Source organism: Hipposideros armiger, unplaced genomic scaffold, assembly GCF_001890085.2.
Source record: "Hipposideros armiger isolate ML-2016 unplaced genomic scaffold, ASM189008v1 scaffold_291, whole genome shotgun sequence".
Taxonomy (NCBI): domain Eukaryota; kingdom Metazoa; phylum Chordata; class Mammalia; order Chiroptera; family Hipposideridae; genus Hipposideros; species Hipposideros armiger.
In genome coordinates this window covers 1,045,817-1,066,808 of record NW_017731641.1, presented here as the reverse complement: position 1 = coordinate 1,066,808, position 20,992 = coordinate 1,045,817, and the positions used below count along the sequence as shown (strand labels likewise).

General features: G+C 53.2%; 2 protein-coding genes across 4 annotated transcripts in view; both read left to right on the top strand.

Moving 5' to 3' along the window:
- DCPS (decapping enzyme, scavenger) overlaps positions 1-10,520 on the top strand; it is a 45,536-nt gene extending 35,016 nt beyond the window's left edge. For 2 of the 3 annotated variants that reach the window (XM_019658915.1, XM_019658916.1), the window contains exons 4-6: positions 3,388-3,501; positions 8,181-8,291; positions 10,110-10,520. In XM_019658915.1, the coding sequence (XP_019514460.1) occupies positions 3,388-3,501; positions 8,181-8,291; positions 10,110-10,376 (492 nt within the window). In that variant the 3' untranslated portion in view covers positions 10,377-10,520. The remainder of the gene's footprint in view (positions 1-3,387; positions 3,502-8,180; positions 8,292-10,109) is intronic. The other variant, XM_019658917.1, reaches the window with a different exon arrangement.
- A 6,550-nt stretch (positions 10,521-17,070) lies between these two features.
- LOC109391364 (translation initiation factor IF-2-like) overlaps positions 17,071-20,992 on the top strand; it is a 10,705-nt gene continuing 6,783 nt past the window's right edge. Inside the window, exons 1-2 of the mRNA XM_019658860.1 lie at positions 17,071-17,112; positions 18,756-19,336. Coding sequence (XP_019514405.1) covers positions 17,071-17,112; positions 18,756-19,336 — 623 coding nt within the window. The remainder of the gene's footprint in view (positions 17,113-18,755; positions 19,337-20,992) is intronic.

Genomic DNA, 20,992 nt, shown 5'->3' with positions numbered 1-20,992 from the left:
TCAGGCTAAAAATGCCGTTGGTGAGTCCCTGAGTCAAGGCTTCAAGCATCAGCCAGGTTTGGGTTCTCATTCTGCCTTCTCAGAGCAGTGTGGCACGGTCCTTCACTTCTTGTCTGGAAAATGCCACTAGGGTCCCGGTGGAAATTGAGAGCAGTGCCTATTGCACAGAAAAGGCGCCAGAGTGAGGGGTAGCTACCGTTATGCACACACAACTGGGGGACAGGACAGGGAAGTGCAGAGCGGAGACACATGGAGGTGTGGGCAGGTAAAGGGTGGCAAGCAGGTGGGTGAGCAGAGAAGCAGGAGCGTGAAGAGGGAGCAAGATGTCCAAAGGGAGGAGAGGGGGTCCGGAGGGCACTGCCAGTGTCACTGCTAGGAGGCCATGCTGGGTGCATTCCACAGGCCATGTGTGCCCACCCACAGGCCCATCATGGTCGCTTTCTTTCAGAGGGTGTCACTGCCTGTTATGGAACCCTCTAGGAATTGTGTGGATTCTGTTCCCTGGTTCTCCCTTTCTCACCTGCGGTTCTGGCCTGAGACTTCCTGTGGATTTAGACTTCTCCTGCTTTCCTAGAGGCCTTCCCCACGTGGCCTGGAACATGGGCTCTGGGACTGGGATCTGGGACAGGGCTCTGTGGTTGGAATTGTGTGAATTTCCTCGCCCCTGCTTTTCCCATACCTGCAAAATGGGGTGCTCACAGCCCCGACTTCCCAGGATGGCTGTGAGGGCGGTCCACATGAGGCACTGGAGCAGGGCCTGGCACATAGGAAGACGGTGCCCATCACCGCCACACCCGCGTGGTGTCATTTGCCATCCCAGGCTTGCACTTACTCCTTTCTTGCCCTTCGATCAGCACCGCCTCCTTTGCTCTTACCGTCTCTTCCTTTCCCCAGTCGGGCACGTAGCCTCCAGCATACTGCCCATTGTAGATCATCCCAGGCACCAGAGTTGGAGCTTGCTAAGCTCTGCCCTCCGCTTTTAGGGTGCCTGCTCTGAGCTGGGCGCTTCCACATGCATTTGCTCACTTTCAGCCCTCACCTCAACCTTAATGTGTACATATCATTAGCCTCATTTTCCAAAGCAGGGAACCAAGGCTTAGAGATGATAGGTCACTTACCCAAAGTGACAGCTAGTTAGGGGTGGAGGTGGGGATGAACGTAGTCTCGCTGGGCCCCGGAGCCTTTTCATTCACCACCACACATTGCTTTCCTTGAGAGGTGGGAGCTGCTCAGCTGTGGACACACACAGGGCCCAGGGCGGCTACTTGTGGGCTGGGCCCACCAGGGCTCTCTGTGGAGTCCCCCTTCACCTCCCGCTCCTTTATTTTTGGGGTGCTGCAGGTCAAGTTCTGACTGGCTTTTTTCTCCAGCAGCACATTCCAGTCAGACAGGAAATGCCTCCCTGGGAGATCTCAACATGGTGGGGTGGACTGGGCAGTGCTCTGGCCCCCAAGGCTGCACAACGAAGCCTGCTGGCATTCTTGGGGGAGCCAAAAGATATGTAATACTTTTCCTCCTACCTTCTAAGTTTTTCTAGCTGGGCTGATAATCCAGTTAACAGACACAGACGAATGGGACAAAATCAAATTTTAACACATGCATGAGGAATTCACATAAGCGTGAAAATTCCAAAGAGTGAGGTAAAACTGGGTATATATGACATTTTGCACAAAGGAGAAAGGAGTGGGGGGAGGTGGGGCGCAGATCTTAGATTTCAGAAGTGAGAGTGATGGGCAATTTGCAGGTAACGGAGGAAGAGCGGAACACATGGGGCAGGTACATTTTTGCTAGGCAACCCAGAAACAATGAGACACCGGGTCATTGAGTAAATAAATCGGCCCCTGTTTGATGCCTTCCCATCCACCAGACTCAATTCCAATTAGGCTGCTAAGACTAACATCCTAAGATTCCCTCCCTGGAGTAGGTCTTTCCCTCTGAACCTCTGAAGCAGGAAGAGGGAGAGTCAGAGGTTCTTGCTGGGTCTTCTGTTTCTTAATTACCAGCTTACAAATCAATATCCCAAAAGGCAAAACTTTTGGTCCCCTTCGTCCTCCAGAGCCCTCCCAGGAAGTGGCACAGCCAGGCTCTTCTCAGGAAATGTGGACCTTTTTTCTTTGTAGTGGGTAGACCACATGTGACCTGCCTGTGGGTCTTACCAGGGGGACTGGGAGGCCCCGCTATTCCCAGGCAGGTACCCTCTGCTCCCTCCCTCTCCACTTCAGATAGCTGCACTTGACCTTGTTCATGCTGGCCAAGGATGCGGACTTCTGGGATGAGGTGCGACCGCTCTAAATCAACCCCCATCCATGGCTTTTGCTGACACTGCTTGCGCCAGCACTGCTGGGAGTGTGCAGAGCAGCCCTTTACTGGCCTGGTGGTATTGGCACCCGACACGTCCACCCTTTCCGTGAACTTTGACTCAGGTCAAAGGGGTAGCAGTGTGAGCCCAACCACTGCTCTCTCTCTCGCTGGCTTTCCAGCAGGGTTTCCTCTGATTTCTGGCATAGAGTTCATTGACCTGAAAGGAAGTCGAGTTTGCAAAGAGAGCTCAGAGCTTGGAGGAAGTGGAGAAGAGCTAAGGTCTGAGATCCATGGGTTTGATCCCTGTGACAACAGGGGCCTTATCTTAACGTCCCTGTAGGAGGCTTCTTCAGAGAGGGCACCAGGACCTTACTTGTAAAGCGACATCCTTGGGATCCACGCAGTGCCCAAGGAAGGGTTCTCTGAAGACTGTTGACAGCTGCAGATCAAAGGATGTAAGGGAGGACGGGAAACCCGAGTTGACAAGAAAGGTCTCCACATGGCCTTCAGGTCTGCTTTGTCACATGAGGGCTGTGCCAGCTGAGACTGCTGTGGCTCCAGGTGGACGGAGGTGCCCATCCCACCACTGTGAGAATGCCATCAGGGCAGGAAACCCACACACATTAATTTTTGGAACCTAAGCCTTTCCCTGCCCGGGTGTGGAGCCAGCCTCCTCTGCAAAAGGAACTGCCAGCCTCTTGGCCATGAATAAAGCGGGACGGGGCCATGCAGGCAGCTCTCCCCTGGGCCTGTGGGCAGTGGAGGGGTGCATGCAGACCAGGCCCGTGGGGCCGCACCAGAGTGTGTGCGCACTTGACCAGGAAGAGCCGAGAGCCAGCCCTGTCTGCGCAGCGGTGGTCCCTGTGAGCATGGCTGGTGACCAAGCGTCAGCAGTGGTAAGGGAGGAGAGATCTCTTCTGGACCCCTGAGAGCAGATCCTGGAGGACAGGACAGACTGGGGATAGATCCCCTGAGCTCAGTGGCTGTCCTTACTGGAGAGGCCAGAGAGCTTCGTCAGCCCAGTCTGGCAAGTCCCCCCACGGGTGGTGACTGGCTATGGGCCCCTCTCTTGCCCGCTCCTTCCAGTGGGTGTACAACATTCTTGACAAGAAGGCTGAAGCTGACCGGATTGTTTTTGAGAACCCGGATCCCTCGGACGGCTTTGTCCTCATTCCGGACCTCAAGTGGAACCAACAGCAGGTAAAAGATTTCTTGCTGGGGTTCTCGGCTTTCAGGGCACCCCGCTCCACGTTGCTAGCCCGCCTTAATCCTGCCCTTCTTTCTCACGTTGTTCTCTCTCTCTAAGCAGATTATATTGGGTTGTCGGAAATGTCATGACACATCTTTGAAAAACAAAAAATACATCATACTTTTCCGACACCCCAATAATTAACCCGCAAAGAGAGGCCTGAGCTCTGCGTTGAGAGTATGTATATACCTGTCACATACAAATGTTTACATTCTAATGAGTCAGTTTAAATCCTTTCTGACTCTTCCAATCCTCTACCTGTGTGTGAGTGTGTGGCGGGGGGGTGGGGGGGAGGGCAGAGAATGGGGTGATGTTTGTATAAGCCATGAGCCACTCTTTAACCAGTCAAGTGGCTTGGGTGGCCACGTGCACTCCCGGGAGCCTTGAGGTGGACTGTTTGCTTCTCTTGTCCCCCTGAACACCAACAGATCCAGGCAGGCCCATGGTCTGAAGTACTGGCCGGCAGTAACCATGGTGCCAATCTGAGGGGTCCCATCACCGCCCTAGTCCCTAGTTGCAGAGAGGTCTCCTGGCAGCCCCACCAGCACCAGAGCCTCTCAGCTTTCTTTCCTGGTTTCCCTGCTCTCCCTCCCCCACCCGTTCCTCCTCGCCTTCGCTCACACAGCCCCTCATTCTCTGCAGTCTCCCTATTTTTCCACCTTCTTTTTTCCTGCCCTCACTCCCCTGCACTGGCCCACTACCAGTCACAATGTACCATCGCCTCTGTGGGTGACTTTCATACCCTGACAGTAACAGAACAAGCAGAGCAGCGTGTTAACAGGAAGTGCTGTTCCCACCACAGATTGGAATTGGGTCAGACTGAGCCTGCAGCAGGTCGGGGGGCCAGGAGAAGGCCCAGGAAGCCAGATGTGGGGTTGCTGGGTAGGAAGTGGGGAGATAAACACCACCCCACCCCCACCCCCCGCTCTTCTAAGTAGAATCTTTGAGTAATCCAAGCTCGGGTTTTCGTTCTGCTTTTGGGTGGGCCCTTCTGGTGTCTGTGCGCCTTATGTGGTCACAAGACTCCCACACGGTGACGTCACTCTGGAGTCCAGGCCCTGTCCACCTTGCCGTGGACGCCTCGCCCCTTGCTTTCTCAGCTGTGGCCTGTCTGTTCGGTCTTTGGGTCCTAGCTGAGCTCACCTGCAGTTTGCTTGGTTTTGCTTTGGTGATTTCTAGACCTTCCATGGCACCCCTCCACTGCCAAAAAAGTGGGGCTGGGAGCCCGTGGTTGGAGCAGAGGGCCAGCATTTCAGCTCAGAGGCACACAGGCTAGCGAGTGAGTGCCAGCTGTCTATTGCAGGAGGCATGTGGGAATTCCTGAACATGGCTCCAGGGGCGGTAGGGAATTTGAAGGGAGTTTCCAAGAGTTGGAGTACTGCTTGATGATTTGTTAGAGCCAGGTAAGATGAAAGAAGACGGCCCGCCACGTGTGAGGCGTTGTAGGAGAGAGGCTGAGAGAACACCTGCGCACTTTCCCCTCCCCTGCAGCCTAGCTCTACCTCAGGCCTCCGCGAGGGAAGCCAGGACTGGCTCAGGAGATGTTGGGGGAGTTGGCACAAGGCCATAGGAATGCTGGTGGCAGCTCTGGGCTATGCCTTTTGTAGAGTCCTACAAACCCCATCTGTCCCCTCAGCAGCCCTGTGCCTGGAGGTCCTGGATTGCAGACTGGGTCATGGGAGGTGGGGGTGGGGTAGGAGGAACTTCTGACTCACAAGATCCTTGAAGACTGAAGAGCTTGTGATTTGAAGGGGGATGGTGGTCTGAGGGCCAGGCAGGGACAACAAAAGAGAGACTGTGCCTCCCCAAGAAGCCCTGAACCGCACTTATGCCCATGGCACTGAGAACGGAAACCATCATCCTTCTGACCTGGTGCTGGCAGGCATCCTGCCTGGCCTGCCAGTGGCACTGCCCTCTCTCTGTTCCATTGAAGACAGAAAAGGCTTCAGGAACTGCACTGGTCCCCCAGCCGCATGGCTGCCCTCACCCTCAGGGGTTGTGAATGGACAAGCTTAAATGCCAGACTTCCCTTGATAGGATATAGGTGCTATTGTTCTTGACCTTGGCTTAATTTGCATTTGTCTCTTGGTAGTGCCATACATCAGTGTCTCAAATTCCTGACATGTGACAGAACACTACCATCGACAGCTCCCTGAGCATTGGGCAGTGTATCCAGCAGCGAGACCCGCCAGGCAGGACTTCTGTTCACACCAGGGGACGGGGAGGGGAGAGGTGCACTGGCATTAGCTTTGGGGAGCCTTTCTAGTCACCTGGAATCTCATCCTGCTGTCTCCTCTCTCAGTATATCTTTATATGCTTTATATGCGTTTATGTAACCCTCCAACTGGTGGCCTGGGATTAGAGAGACAAACATACGACCATTCATGCATCCATTCCACAAATACTCGTCAAGTCCCTAATGCTTGCCTTCCTGAAGGTTATAACACCCCTATCTCAATTCTCTTAAGAGATCACCTGTACATTCTATGTGCGTATTTTATTGTAGCTCTGATTAATACATGCACATGGCAAAAAAATGCAAATAGTACAAAGAGTGTGCAGTGAAAGAAGTAAATCCCCTCACCCCACATGCCTCCATTTTCCTTCCCCAGAAGAGGTTGTTACTTCTTTGTCTCTCTTTCCAGAGATAGACTTTGCGTATTGTATATAGAAGCATATGTGTTTGTGTTTACGTAGATACACATACACTCAGTTCATATGATTCAGGTCCTTTGGTCTAAGGTTCTCAGACCAGGAACCTCTCCCTTTGAGTCACTGCAGAGATGGAGGGGTGGCTCTCCACAGCTCCAGCCATTCTGCCTTGTCCCTTACCAGGATGCTGTTAACTTTGATTTCACTGTCCTGCCTTGTAAAAAGAGATTGATGGTGTCTTCTCTCAGAGCGATTGATGGGCTGCCTTCTGCGGTGCCAATCTGAGACTCTCACCAGCCCCTTGTCCAGCTCCTTTCAGGTCATCTCTCCGGGCCAGGGGCCTTTTGGATGCCTGCAGAAGACTTGGGGGTAACGTCTGATACCAAAGGATGGGTTTTTCCTCCTTCACCCAGCCCGTGAGCTGACACCCAGCACCAGACTTCATGCCTCGTTCCATGCCAGTGGAAGCTGAGAGGTGTGATTTAATGTCATGTTGGGGATTTGTCAGCAGACATGATCTAAAACAAATGCTACTGTTATTTGGGAGTCCTGTGACAGGGACACATGGAAAAGCTGAAGACTCCCACAGGCACACACGGGCACCCCCCAAGTCTGAACAGTCTTGTTTCCTGACTCCTCCTTGGGCCCCTAGCTAGTGAGAGAGCAAATGTCGTGGACACGTGTCATGAGAAGGGAGAACACAGAAGGGACTTGTGGGCACAACGAAGGCCGAGGTGGGCACAGCCTTGTCATGTGCTGGGAGGTTCCTGCAGGGCTCATCCGTAGCAGGTCTGGGGCACAGAGCCCAGATTCTTAGAACTCGGGGAGAGAAGAATGTCTGTGGCAGGAAGAGGCTGTTGGCATGAAGAGGCACAGTTGAACATCGGGTACCATATGGAAAATCTCATTCTCACTTTTTGAGTCGGGGTCCTTGGGGATTCGGTTGGGTTACTCACGGTCCCCAGATTATCGCCTTGAGAAATCTAGCAGCTCAGACTACAGGGCTGAGTGCCTCTGGAGTCTCCCCGTGCCTCCCCCGTGGAGCCCTGGTGTCTGGGGCCCGCCTCGCACATTGGATGTGATAAGCAGCCAAGGCCAGGGTTTGGGTGAGCAGGGAGGAGTAAGGGGGTTATCTGGCAGAGGAAGAGCTTATTTGCTGTCTGGCACAAGATCTTGTTGACTGGTTCTTTGCGCTGTTGTGACCTCTAGATTTTCAGCCAAGCGCTGTTTTCAGGAAGGACAGCAGGAATGGCCGCCTGTGAGCCCTGGGAGATAGGGGAGGAGAGAAAAAGGTTAAGAAAAAGGGCGGTGGCGCTCATTGCTGAGCTGGGCCCAGGCTCCCTCTCCACCCTTAACATCCTTCACCACTTCTTCACATGCCTTCGACTCCAGACAAATCAGGTTGCTTCCTCTCCCCGTACATGCCCTATATCTTCCTGCCTCTGAGCCTTTGCTTTCACTGTCCCCTCTACCCGAAGGTCCTTTTTCCAAACCTACCTCTCCTTCAAGATCACCTGTCTTCTCTTCTAGGAAGCCTGCGTGGACGGTCCTAGCTAGGTAGTCTTCCCTTCTTCCTCCTGTACTTTTAATCACTTCATGTCTTATAGTAGTTACTTGTATGCATGCCATTAGAGCATAACCTCTTAGAGGGGAAGACTTGTCCTGGGCACTTTCTTGAACCTCCTTCCTGTCTCCCACCCCCACCAGCTGTGTGAGCATATAAATATTCCCATATAATGTTCTTTAGCAGGAGTAAACAGAAGCTCCTCTGTTCCGTAGGCTGTCCCACTCACCCTGGGCACGCGGTTGCCCACATTTTCTGGGGATCGGTCCTGCTGTGGGGTTCCTGGGATTGGCTGTGGCTAGAACTGCAGGCCTGGGGGATCGGCGCTGCCTGGCTTCTGTGGGCAGTTCCAGGATTGGTAGCTTCCCGTGGCTGTCCCCTGCTGAGCCTGTTTTACCCCTGGTCTCCGCACAGCTCGATGACTTGTACCTGATCGCCATCTGCCATCGCCGGGGCATCAGGTCGCTTCGGGACCTTACTGTAGAGCACCTGCCGCTGCTCAGGAATATCCTCCGGGAGGGGCAGGTGAGTTCCACTGGCCAGGTCACAGTGAAGCCCAGAGGAGCCACTCCCATCCCAGGGTGTTCCCTGCGCCACTTTCCTCTCCCTTCCTGGGCGGCTGTCTACAGAAAGGGCTTTCCTCGGGATGCCAGGGATGCCAGTGCGGGGGCCGCACGCAGGCTCTTTAGATGGACTCACAAGGCCCTGTCACCTGGTCCTGCCCAACCCTGCAGCTCGACTTCCAGCCACCTTCCTCACCCCACACTCGTCCTCCTCAGCTTAGGCTCCCGCTTCAGCTCCCTGTGGCAGATCCCTTCTGGGACGCCCTCCCACTCCAGGATTGCCTGCCTTGCTTGTGACAGCCACCTTGTGCCAGACATTGTTTTTGGGTAGCTGGGGTCCGCGGCTCTGATGTGTGTATGCACGAGCCTCCTCCTCTAGCCTGAGAGCAGCAACTGCATTCTGTAGCACCTGGCATTCGGGGATACTGTCTATCTGGGGTGTTGATCGAATCGAATGAAATCATAGGGGTGCTGAAAGGCCTGGAGCAAGGGAAGATGGGGGAAGAGAGTTTAGAACCCTGGGTTGTGGTCCTGATTCTGACGTTTTGACATTGGCCAGCTGGCTGACCTTGGGCAGGTCACCTCACCTCACCTCTCTGGGCCTCAGTATCTGGTTGGAAGCCTTCTGAATCCACCATTCTGTGGGGTTATTCTCAGCCTTTTTTTTCCACTCTGAAACATTTGAAGATATTCCCCTGGCCTCCCATGCCCGGGCCCGGCAGTCACAGATGCCCAGCTGGGAGAGGCGCTTGCCTCTTTCAACAGGAGCTGCTCCGAGGCTTGGATGCACTTAGAGGAAGGGTTCTGCCTGGGTCCGCTCTGTGTTACCCTCTGGACCCCAGCTCCCCATCGCTGCCCTAACCACTTTCTCTCTTCCTGCCAGCCCACGTCTCTGTCTCTCTGGCTGGCTTTTTGTTTGGAGTGACTCGTTTCTCCTGAAACAGACTCTGTGTGGCAGAGGGTGGCGTCTTTCTTTCAGGGAGATGCTGGGCCAACACTGTCACCTGCCCTGGCAGCTCTGGCAACCTCGCTGTGCTCATCCCAAGAAGCCCTTTGGGTGCTCTGGCCCTGGTCTCACGTGCTGCAGAGCTCCCTGGGGTGTATTCCGAGTCCACCGAGGCCCTAGTCTCTTTCTCTTCACTTCTGACCTCCTCAGGGATCTACCCACAATGGAAACCAGAGTCTCCTTTTAACTCCAAGCCTTGGAGGCTCCGGAAGGCGCTTGGTAGAAAAAGCCCTACCCCGAGCAACGTGGGGGTGGGCCAGAGTCAGTACTTGCTTGCCCCAGCAGGAGTCCAGCCCCTCCTTTCTCCTTCACCAAGGCCCTGGCTCAGCCCCATCCCCGTCCCCGTCATTTCCAAGCTGCACTCTATTCCACGCTAAGGGGGCGCAAGGATTCCTTCCACCCACGCAGTGCTTTAAGTGTTCATGCATCATCCCCAGCCTGGGTCTCTGGGGCCTGTCCTTGGGCACTGGGGCTTGCTAGATTCCCAGCAGCAACCGATTGAGGAAGCAAATGTTTGATCAGATTGGAATGGGGAACCCTGATTCAGGCCACTGCCTCCTTCGTTGGGAGAAAGAGCCTCAGCTTTGCCGCTGTCACCTGCGTCTGTGGATTCCCTAGACAGGCAGAGGGAACATGAAGCACCCTGTGGGCAGAGGGCTGGTTGTGGGGTCGGTATTAGGCGTCCCAAGGGAGTCTGGGATTAGGACAGGAGGAGGGGCGGCGCTGGTTCTGGGCCGCGCCTGAGCTCTTGCTGGCCACGCCCCTTCTCACCAGGAAGCCGTCCTGCAGCGCTACCAAGTGCCCGCGGACCGCCTCCGCGTGTACCTGCACTACTTGCCCTCCTACTACCACCTGCATGTGCACTTCACCGCCCTGGGCTTCGACGCTCCTGGCTCGGCGGTGGAGCGGGCGCACCTGCTGGCAGAGGTGATCGAGAACCTGGAGCATGACCCGCAGCACTACCAGCAACGTACCCTCACCTTTGCCCTTAGGGCAGATGACCGCCTTCTCCAGCTCTTGCAGGAGGCCCGGAAAAACTGAGTCCACCTACCCAGAGCTGTCAGGAGAATGGACATGTGGGAACAGGTGGGAGGGGGGAACTTTTAGCACCAAATGAATTTTTTAAAAATACATATTTTGTATTGGCTTATTCCTAGTATGTGAATAAAGCATTGATTTCATTCAGTGTGGACTTCCAGTGCAGCCTGGGGAGAAGGTGCTGAGGGAAGTGGAGAGGGCAGAACCCTGGGGAAGACCTGGAGAAGGGAGGACAGCCTTCCGTGGGGGTGGCTTCAGCTCACCTGGGGGTGCCAGGCCTTTCTTCAAATCCCGCACACACATCCTTGCTGATTTCTGTGTCCTGACTCTGACTGTTCCTCTCCCTGTTTTTACACCTTCCGATTCTGCTCCACGTTCCTCTTCTTTCCGAGTAGGTTTTCTAGGTCCACATGTCCGGGAGTACCCCAAAAAAACCAGTGTGATAACTTTCTGGAAATATCTATAGCATTTTTTTGATGGCACTTCCTCTTTCCATTCCCAACATTGAGCTCACCCCTGCCAGGGTGAGTCAACTGTGCTGATAAATTTGTTGACAAGGATGAAGGATTGCCGCATGGAAGTGGGAGGGTTTTTAATAAGAATCAGATGATGCAAGCCCAAAGACCCTGCCTTTGCCTCTGTTATTTGGTCAGCGAGTCCGTGGCCTTGAGCTTATTATCTAGGCAAGAAGACAAAACAAACTTGCACAGAGCAGACAGAAGATCAAGCACAAAACTACACCAGCGAGGGCAAGTGGTGTGGGTGCGGTGGAAGACAGAAGCCTGAGGGGCTCGGGCTCAAGGTGTGGCCAGCATCATTGGCCCCTGTTCATAGAACCTTGAGGCCAGGAAGGGACTTCAGAAGCTGAGCACAGGTTGATGACCTGTAGGGTGCCATCAGAGGCTTTTCTGGGAAGGGTGACATCTGCCACTGCTCCAACAGCAGGGACACAGGCATGACACATCCTTGTCAAGTTCGTCAACAGGCACGCACACAAACACATAAGGCACACTCTCCAGCACAAAGGACATGTATCGCGTGGCCAACGGGGCTGGCGTGTGCTAGTTATTCAAGGTGGGGCTGCCGGATGCTGGGTCTTGCTCAGGAAAAGCGCGAGGCAGGATGTTGATTTCTGCTGCATGATAAGAGGGAAGCATTAGGCAGAGGAGAGATGGCTCTTAGTCTGCATGCCCTGGGCTGAGAGCCAGGAGACCTGGACTGAGCCGAGCTCCATTCATTCATTTGTCCAATGTTTATTGAACACGTACTGTAGGTGAGGCACTGCCGTAGATCCTGGTGACTGGTGAACGAATGATCAGAAGTCTCTCTTCCTGGAGCTGACATTCACCCATAACATTGGCTAAGACCCAAGGCATTCTGAGCCTGCTGCTTTGTAAAAGGGAGCGGGGCTAAAGCTCCATGACTCAACCTGCTGTCAGTGTCAGGTGTGATAATGAAGCTTTACCATAAATGATGACTGGCTGATGGATTCTTGACCGGACAGCATCCTACGTACTGGGAACACAGAGATGACTAATGCAAATCCCTTACCCTCTGGCTATTGGGACAGACAGGCAAACACAGGAGTAAAAGCTGACAACTTTTGAGAAGCTCCCTTGAAAGCCAGGTACATGGAAGAGTCTGGTATAAATGTTTACTTTAGGAAATACTGATCTCGACAGTACCCAGCACACTGGCCAACCCAGGGTGCCTCTGGCAGGGCAGTCTAAGTGGAATAAGGCATTGAGGGTGAGGAGGCTGAGGGGGCTGGGTCAGAGGGGGAGGTGCGGCAACGGGGTGGACATCTGCTTCCCCCACCAGGTGGAGATGACAGCAGCCGGACCAGCTGGCTTGGAAGGGAACCCTGGCTTGTCTTTCTCCATGTATGTGAAAAATACATTGCCTGGGAAGGCCTGAAGAGGAGACCCCTTCTGAACTGTCGTGAAGATCAGTGCCAAGCGGAGGAGTGGAGGGAATGCTAAGTCAGAAAGGCCCCTCCTTGCAGAGCGAAGGGACCAATCCCAGTATAGCGCCTTCTTCTCCTTGGGAGATAAGTTCTCTCAGCGGGACTCTCATCTGGCTTTACGTGGAAGTTGTATGCTAGGAGAAGACTAACAGGCGACCCATCCTGAACTAGAAGGAAGATGGACGGAGCCTCCCCGGGGATGGGCCTCCATCTCCCTGGACCTGTGCCCTGTGAAGGCATTCCCTGCCTTTCCAGATTTGACTTCCTAGCCTGATCTGTCCCATCTCGCCTCCTTCCTCACAGGGTTACTCAGCCATCCATCAGATTTCCACCAACAGTCATGCATGCACTGGCACGACAGGGTGATGATGGGAACAGGAAGGTCCATAAAACACTCCCAAAAGCATGGTTCAGAGATGGGGAGAGCCTAGGACGAGGCAGTAGGTAAGGGCTGTTCCACAGGGAGGCCAGGCTTTGCCCCTCTGTCATGCTGGGAGGCAGGGATGGTGCTTACGCATCAGGACCACCTCTGCTTTCAGAGAGGCCAGGCTTTGTTCTCTTGGTTACTGCCATTGCAGTAACCAAGACCCAGGGAGGGAGCAGCCCTGCAAGCCGGAACTGCTCTGGACAAAACCTCAGGAGTTCAGCCCCCTGCACCTGCACCCAGAGACCCCAGCGGTGGCCAGTGCCACTGCCCACGAAAGTATTTGTTTTGACTCCATCAAACAGCTGCTCCGATGTATGGTGGGTCGTGGAATGGGTCCTGCCACCTCTCCCTCTGACATATAGCTGCTTGCCTCTGTCACAACCTGAAACAGTTCCTTTGCTGCAAACGCCATCTGACCTGAATCCTGGGACTCTTGCAGAGCTACAGGGAAGAACTGGCTGAGCCAAGAAGCCAATCACCTTGTTATGTTATGTCCCCTCTGAACTCGCAGCGGGCCCGTATGTAGCAGGTCTCTCCTCCTTCTGACCACACATTCCACTTCCCGGTCATTTCTAGGGAGTCTCTGTTCCCAGAGGCCGTAGGGCAGCTCCCCCCCCCACCATAGGCACTGTGGGCCTGGACCAGGTGGCAGCAACTGGGCCACCACCTGAGGTCTCTCACCTGCAAGTAAAGGAGCTTGACTCTGAATCCAGGTCTCCTGGTTCTCAGTCCAGGGGATGCAGAGTAAGAGCCACTCCTCTGCCTGACACTTCCCTCTGATCACTTAGCAGAACCGAACCTCCCCACCCCCCAATGCGCCGTCCAGAGAGCTTCCCGAGCAAAACCCAGTATGCCCAAGCCCCACCTTGACAAACGAGCACATGCCAGCCCCTCTCTGGCAGTGTGATACATCTGTCCTCTCTGCTGGAAAGAGTATCTTAAGTGTTTAGTTGTGTGCCTTCGAGGTGCGTGCCTGTGTCCTCGCTCTGCTAGAGCAGTGGTAGATGTCGCCCTTCCCAGATAAATCCTGGACCCCTCCACAACTGGCTCTCAGCCCCCAGTTCTTGGCCCTGTTTCTTCCTGGCTTGGCTGGAGAAGGAATGGAGCAGTTGGAGGCTCGACTGCTATGGCTTCTCTCAGTTTGCCCAAAAGTTTCCTCATAGAGCAAAATTGCTGAGTGTTCTATATTTGTCAACATTCCTTCGTGAAACTGAGAAAAATAACATTTCGAAACGAGTTGGACATTTAAGCTCCGCTTGGCGTGTCCCTGTGGAATACAGATCTCCAAATGGAGAAACAAATCAAGAAACAATTACACAGAAAGTAATTGAAAATATTTCTCCTCGTGTAATACTTCCATATCCAAAACATTGTAATGTATCTATTTTATTTCTAAATAGGTTAATGTAGGTCTGCTGTCTTCCTTCTCAGAAAGGACTAAATCTTGGGCCGGCCGAGTGGCTCAGTTGGTTAAGAGCTTGCTCAAGAGTTTGAGCTCTGAGCAACAGCGGTTCAAGTCCAGCCCGAGCTGAGCAGCCGCTGAGCTGCCAACAGGTAGCAGGATGGCTCAGCTAAAAAAAAAAAAAAAAGAAAGGACTAAATCTTTATTCCAGATATGTACACAAAATGTTAAAATGTCCTTTCTTTTAAAAGAAGATGGTCATAATTAATGGTAGTTGTTTAAATATCCTTACTTAGCAAAGTAAATGTTGGCAACCCTATGTTTGTTCTATTATTATTATTATTGATATTTAAATTACATTGGATTCTGAAATCTGTATAAACTTGGAGCTACCGAGTTTTAACCACTGTTAAAAAATAAGCATGGACTGAATCTGTTTAAAGTGTTTCAATTCAATAAACAGAATTTGGACATCTACCTTACTTTTAATTTTTTTTTCTTAAGCAAAAATCAGGGGATAGTGCTCACAGGGATCTTACAATTTAGTGAGGAACATAGGCATTAATTAGTTGCAAAGTAATTACAAGAGTGGTGAGTGCCTTGAAAAAAGCAGAGGGGGCTATGGGAGCTTATGCCAAGAGAAGCCTAACTTCTAGGCTAAAACTTGATGGCCAAATGCCTAGCACAGCAAAGGCCCCGCAATTAGGGAGACTTGTCTCAGCATGGCTGGAACCCAGAATTTAGCTTCTAGTATGGGCACATGGACATTTAGCACACTGGCCAATTTTTCCTTCAAGACTATGATGAGGAAATGAAAGTCAAGGCTAATGTGGGGGCTAAACACACACACACACACACACACACACACACACACTCACTTTTCCTCCCACCTTCTAAGTTTTTCTAGCTGAGCTAATAATCAAATTAACAGAGACAAATTAATAGGAGAAAATCCAATTTTAATACACGTGCATGGGAATTCATATGAGCATGAAAATTCCAAAGACAGTGAGGCAACACTGGGTATATATGACATTTTGGACAAAGGAAAAAAGGAGGGGGCAGGTGTCATAGATTTCAGAAGTGAGGATGGGCGATACATTGGCAGCTGAGAAAGAGGGGAACACACAGGGCAGGCAAATTCTGGCTAGGCAACTCAGAAACAATGGGACACAGGGAATCTAGCTAACAGGCCCCTGCCTGAAGCACTCCCATGTACCAGACTCAATTCGAATTAGGCTAAGGCAAACATCCAACAAGGTCTGATAATTAAGTTTGCAAACTTATTTCAACGATGTTGCTAACCGTTTTTTGATATCAGAGAGATTATTCATTATGAATTTATACCAACTGGACAAACAGTTAACCAGGTTTACTATTTGGAAGTGCTGAAAAGGCTGCGTGAAAAAGTTAGACAACTTGAACTTTTTGCTAACAATTCATGGCTCTTGCATCACGACAATGCACCAGCTCACACGGCACTGTCTGTGAGGGTGCTTTTAGCCAGTAAACAAATAACTGTATTGGAACACCCTCCCTATTCACTTGATCTGGCCCCTAATGACTTCTTTCTTTACCTGAAGATAAAGGAAATATTGAAAGGGAAACATTTTGATGACATTCAGGACATCAAGGGTAATACGACAACAGCTCTGATGCCCATTCCAGAAAGAGTTCCAAAATTGCTTTGAAGGGTAGACTAGATGCTGGCGTCGGTGCATAGCTTCCCATGGGAAGTCTTTCGAAGGTGACCGTAGTGATATTCAACAATGAGGTATGTAGCGCTTTTTCTAGGATGGGTTCACGAACTTAAGTGTCCTACCTCATAAGACTTCCTTCCTAAAGCAGGATTTTCTATCTCAATCTCTTGGGCAAGAAAGAGGGAAGGATCAAAGGTTCTTTCCGAGTCTCTTTTTTCTTAATTACCAGCTTTAAATCAATATCCCCAAAGAAAACTTTTGATCCCCTTCACTAACAAATTTCCTAACGTTCTGTTCCCCCTTTGAGAGGCAGTGTGGTCTGACGGTTTCGGGATAGAACCTGCACCATAACCAAGTATGAACTTGGGCAAGTTACATAACTCCTCCTAAACTAGGAGTGGTAACTGTGCCTACCCCAAGAGTTTTTGTGAGGATTAAACAAGGATTCTGTGAGCATAGTAATCACACAGTAAATGTTAGCTGCTATTTTCCCACTGTGAAAAGGGCCAAAAATTATGTCACTGGAGATATTTGGGCTAGATATTAAAAAGAACTTCCTGACTGGAAGGCTTCATAATCCTAGATTACTCAGTGGAGTCATGGCAACCAAGAGACCTTAAGGCAAAAAACAAGTCAGAAACGCTCTGTGGTTGATGGATCACAGCCCTAAACAGAGCCCAGGGGCGCGTACAGGCTCTCTCGCAGCCTAAAGGTTCCTGCGACGCATTTTCGCCTCAGCCAACGGGCAGGTTTCTAGGGCTACGACAGTGATGTCCCTGCTATTGAGAACCCTGGGAACAGCTCAGCTCCAGGGTCCAACCATATAAATCTGATAAAAATAGGAGCTGAAATACCATCCCGGAGTTACTATTTTTAAAAGCGTCTGAGATGCTGGATTGGGTTTATTTCTTCCTCAAACAGCATCTTGCTATTCCCTCCTCCCGGTGGGCAGGATGCTAACGTGGCACCTGTGAGGGACGGGAGCCAAAGCCTGCAAGGCACACTTGTCAAATGGCTCCAAGCCTCCTAGCTTCACCCACTGCACTGCCTGCCTGGGAGGAGCCTCAGGGCTGGGCTTCCTAGCTTTAGGTGCACCTGCCCCTTCTGTGCGTTTGGCTCCCGTCTCCCCCCCCTCCCACCTCCCTAGCCAGAGAGGTGTCCTCCGCAGCAGAGATAGACTCAGAAAGGTGAATGGCGGCAGCATGGCTCGGAACGGGACTGGGACCCACACAGCTGTTCCTCAGGTTGTCTCAACCCACACTTGGCACAGCTAACCTTTAAGAGGAACAATCCCCAGGAACAAAAGCCCTGCTTGCCCCATCACATTGCCTCTTGCTGAGCAGCTCCCATTGCGCAAATGAGCCAAGAGGGGTGCAATGGAGCTGGGTGGGGCTCCAGATGGCTCCAGAACCCAGTGCGTGGGATTGTAAAGGACCGGAATTCCTTCCTCCTGCCTCAGATGATATGGCTTCTGGGCACCTAGCTAAGCATCTGGTTGTGTGGTTAAGAAACTGGAGGGGAAAGATCATTAGTAAACACACTGGCCTAAGGGAGGAGTCAGAATTACAGTTAGCTTCTGGGTACCCAGTAACCAGGCTTGGGATAAGCTCTGTGTGTGTGTGTGTGTGTGTTGGAGGGTGCTGGGAGGGGGGAGGGGGGATCTAAATACAGCTTATCGGTTAAAGGAAGGACGCATCTGCCTAATAACAGCTCACACTTCTAGAGCACATTATAGTTTCAGAGCAACTTCATATCCATTGCCTAATTTAATACCAACAACAACCCTTTGAATAAGCACAGTTATTTCCTCTTTTTTTTTTCTTTTTTTCTAGTAAGACAACTAAAGCTATTTAGTGACAGAGGCAGAGCTGGAAATCAGGTATTCAGGAGCAAAAGTTGGCCCTTCAGTTCTATTTTCTGGCAGAGTGAAGTTTATGTGGGTCGTAGCAAGAATTGCAAACTGTTTAGATCTATTGATTAGTTCATCAAAGAGTTAGCAGAGCTTAGAAGCTGGGCTGATTTCTTGGTTCAGCTCTGCCAGATTCACCTAGTTGCTTTGGGCCAGTTTTTCCCACCCTGTAAAGCAGGGAGGATCTTCCCTCTGCTTCTGGACTTGCCTAGGGCTGGGACTTTAGTCCTTGTGTTCTTTGTACCTAGCTTAGTTCCAGACCCCACTCCCAACTGATAAACAATAAATATTTGTTGAATGAATGCTTGACTGACAAAGCCAAAGGCACCATTCAAGCATAATTAAATTAGGCATTAGTGAAATGTAGAAAAAACCATGCAAGGTATGACTTAGAGTGGAACAGTCTCCTGTAAGGACTCAAAGACCCACCCTTCACCAGCCCTTCTCCACTTTGCTCACGTGGAGTAGAGCTTCCTGAGTTATCTGTTCTTAACAGATGCGCCCTCCAAGTTTCAGCTGAAGTGAGTCTTGAGCTGGTACTTCTCTGAACCCCTTTGCACTTAAGGTCACTCCTTACATTTAGTCACATCCTGCCCTGCTGCTTCTTGAATGGGAGTCTATGGTCGCCCTTCTTTCTGCCGCTAAATGGTAAGCGTCTCCGAGGCAGGGACTGAGTCGCACACATTCCGCCAGAGCCCTTGGCACCGGGCTGTTCTGGACCTGTCACTCCCAAGCTGCTCCTTCTTCACCCCTCTTTTGCACACCCTATGTCACTGGGGGATGTCGGGGCCTGAGGAACTAGGGTTAGGGGCCTGATGTTTCCCCTGGAGACAGGATGCCTGGCGCCTTCCGCAAGGAACAGAAACTGAGAAGCTTTCTCCAGGCCAACATAGGGTGTGCAAAAGAGGGGTGCAGAAGGAGCAGCTTGGGGTGGCAGGTCCAGAGCAGGGCAGAGGACGGGCCTAGGTCTCGGTGCAGAGCACCTACCTGGCCGCTGTGCACTGGGGGGTGGGCTCCCGGAACAAGGCCCCCCTCTTCCAGCCTCACGTTCCGAGTGAGGGAGGGACACCGCTCACCGCGTGGGAGAGCGGAGAACTCTTTGTTGGGGCTCATTGTTCCCGGGAGGGTGCGCGGAGGCTGCGCGGACACACTGCATCCTGGCGCGGTTCGCAGGCAGCTTCCCCAGCTCTCCCCTTCCCCCCTCTGTCCCCTCCCAGGCCTTCGCGCCGCGACCCCATCCCAGCCCGCGGCCGCGGCCCCGCCCGCGCGATCCGCCAGCCCTTCTTCCTCCTCCTCCAACCCTTCCTTCCCCGCCCGCCGGCTCCCCATCTGCGCCTGGTGGTGTGCGCACGCGTGTCCGGCGCGTCCCCGCCCCACCCGGCCCGGCCCGGCCCGGCCCGGCCCCCGCCTCCCAGCAGGCGGACTGGCCCGCTCGCAGCCCGGCCCCGCGCCCGGGACTGGGACCAGTCGAGTGCAGCGCCAGCCCGTGCGCCCGCCGCGCGCCTAGCGGATCTCGGAGCCGCGCGGAGCCGCCCGCCCGCCCCGCCCCACCCTCCCGGGTGAGTACGCGCCTCCGGGCCCGCGGAGAAGGAGGGCGCCAGGGGCCGGCTGCCGGTCCCCAACCCCGCGCAGCCGGGTGGGGGGCGAACCGGCACGTGGACGCAGCCGGGGCCCGCCCGGGAGGGCGCCCACAGCTTGGGATCCCTTCCCTGGACCAGATTTTCGCGGGAAGCCGTTTCTCTCGCTCCCTCGGAGGGAGCAAACGGGACGGTCCTCTTATCCGGAAAGTTTGCAGCCCTCATCCTGCACCCAGGCTGAAGAGGCGCCCCACCCTCAGCATCCTCTGAGCCTTGTCTCCTCCTACAACTACCCCAGCAAGCCCAGGAGACCCGTAGGCTAGCTTTGCTGGAGGCGCAGGAGTCGAAAGCTCGCCTAGCAGAGTTCAGAGGTGGAGGTTGCTAGCAGCAGTCTGGCTGTGCCCAGGACACCAGATCCACGTTACTGGGGTCTTTGGGCCTAGGCCACTGTACTCGTAGGTGCCTGGGTTGTGGAGAGTGGGTTGGGGCGGTGGTGGGGTACTGATGGGGGCAAAAACCCTGGGCTCAGCTGTCTGCTCTGGGTCCCTCCCTTGGGGCCCCTGCTGGCAGGGCCAGCTGGGAACTGCCAACATGTCTGCCAGGACTAGCACGGCTCCTCCATCCCCAATCTTGGGGGAGGCTTCTCTGGGCCATTGGAGGCCAGATCGACTGCTGCTGCTTCCACTGTTTCAGACTGGGTTCCAAGGGCCTGGCTCCGGGGGCTCCTTCCTGAAGGCTGGGGTGTAGGCATTGTTGGGGCGCTCAGTGTGCATGTCTGAACTCATGGCCACCCACAGGCTGGCACCCCCACAGCCTTCTCAGGGAAGCCTGTGCTTTCCACCGCTGGAGGGAAGCACAGTGTGGAAGCCAAGTTCAGGCCAACTTATTCTTTGCAGAACCTTGGGAATGAGCCTGGCATGGACTAGGTTGTCACAAGAGGCACAAACCAGTGCTGCTCTCTCGAGTTGTACTCTCGGCCACCCGCCTCCTCCAGGCGCTGGCCCTGGCATCTGCCAGGGAAGTTTTAAAGGACTTGATATGTGTTAAGTGCTTTGAAAAGTGCCTGCATAGAAGAAGAGATCTGTAAGTGTTTGTTATTAGTAATGTTTCTCTCACACTTTCTCTCCAAACCTGCCTCATAACTCTAGAGAGGGTACCTGGGAGATGCCAGCCATTTGGGGGCTAGAAATTAACTTCTCAGCCTTTTTCTCATTGCTGGGAATACCCCCTGACGAAGCTGAGGTGGCACTGGTCCCCCTGACCTGTTGTCTGCTCTGCTCCTGTCCCCACTCCCAGTGTTCTTTGGGTGCCGTCCCATGGCATCCACACCCTGGGTGGGAGATCTTAGACTATCCGATGGGCCCTGTGTCAGTCAAGCAGTTGAGGAGAGCGACAGCTGGTGCCAGCCCCTCAGAGTCCAAGTTGACAAGAGTTAGGAGAGCAGCGTAGATGGAAGGAGAAGTTACCGGAGAAAAGTGCGAGTTGCCTGCTTGGACTGTGGGCTGAGCGGTGCGTGTAGCTGGAGAGTGGGTTGCTGCTCAGGACAACAGGACCACCTTCCTGGGAGTGGAGGCCCAGGGCTGCCTTCCCTTCCCCTCCTCACCCCTCCCCAACCCAAAGCAGTGACTCCCTCCCCAC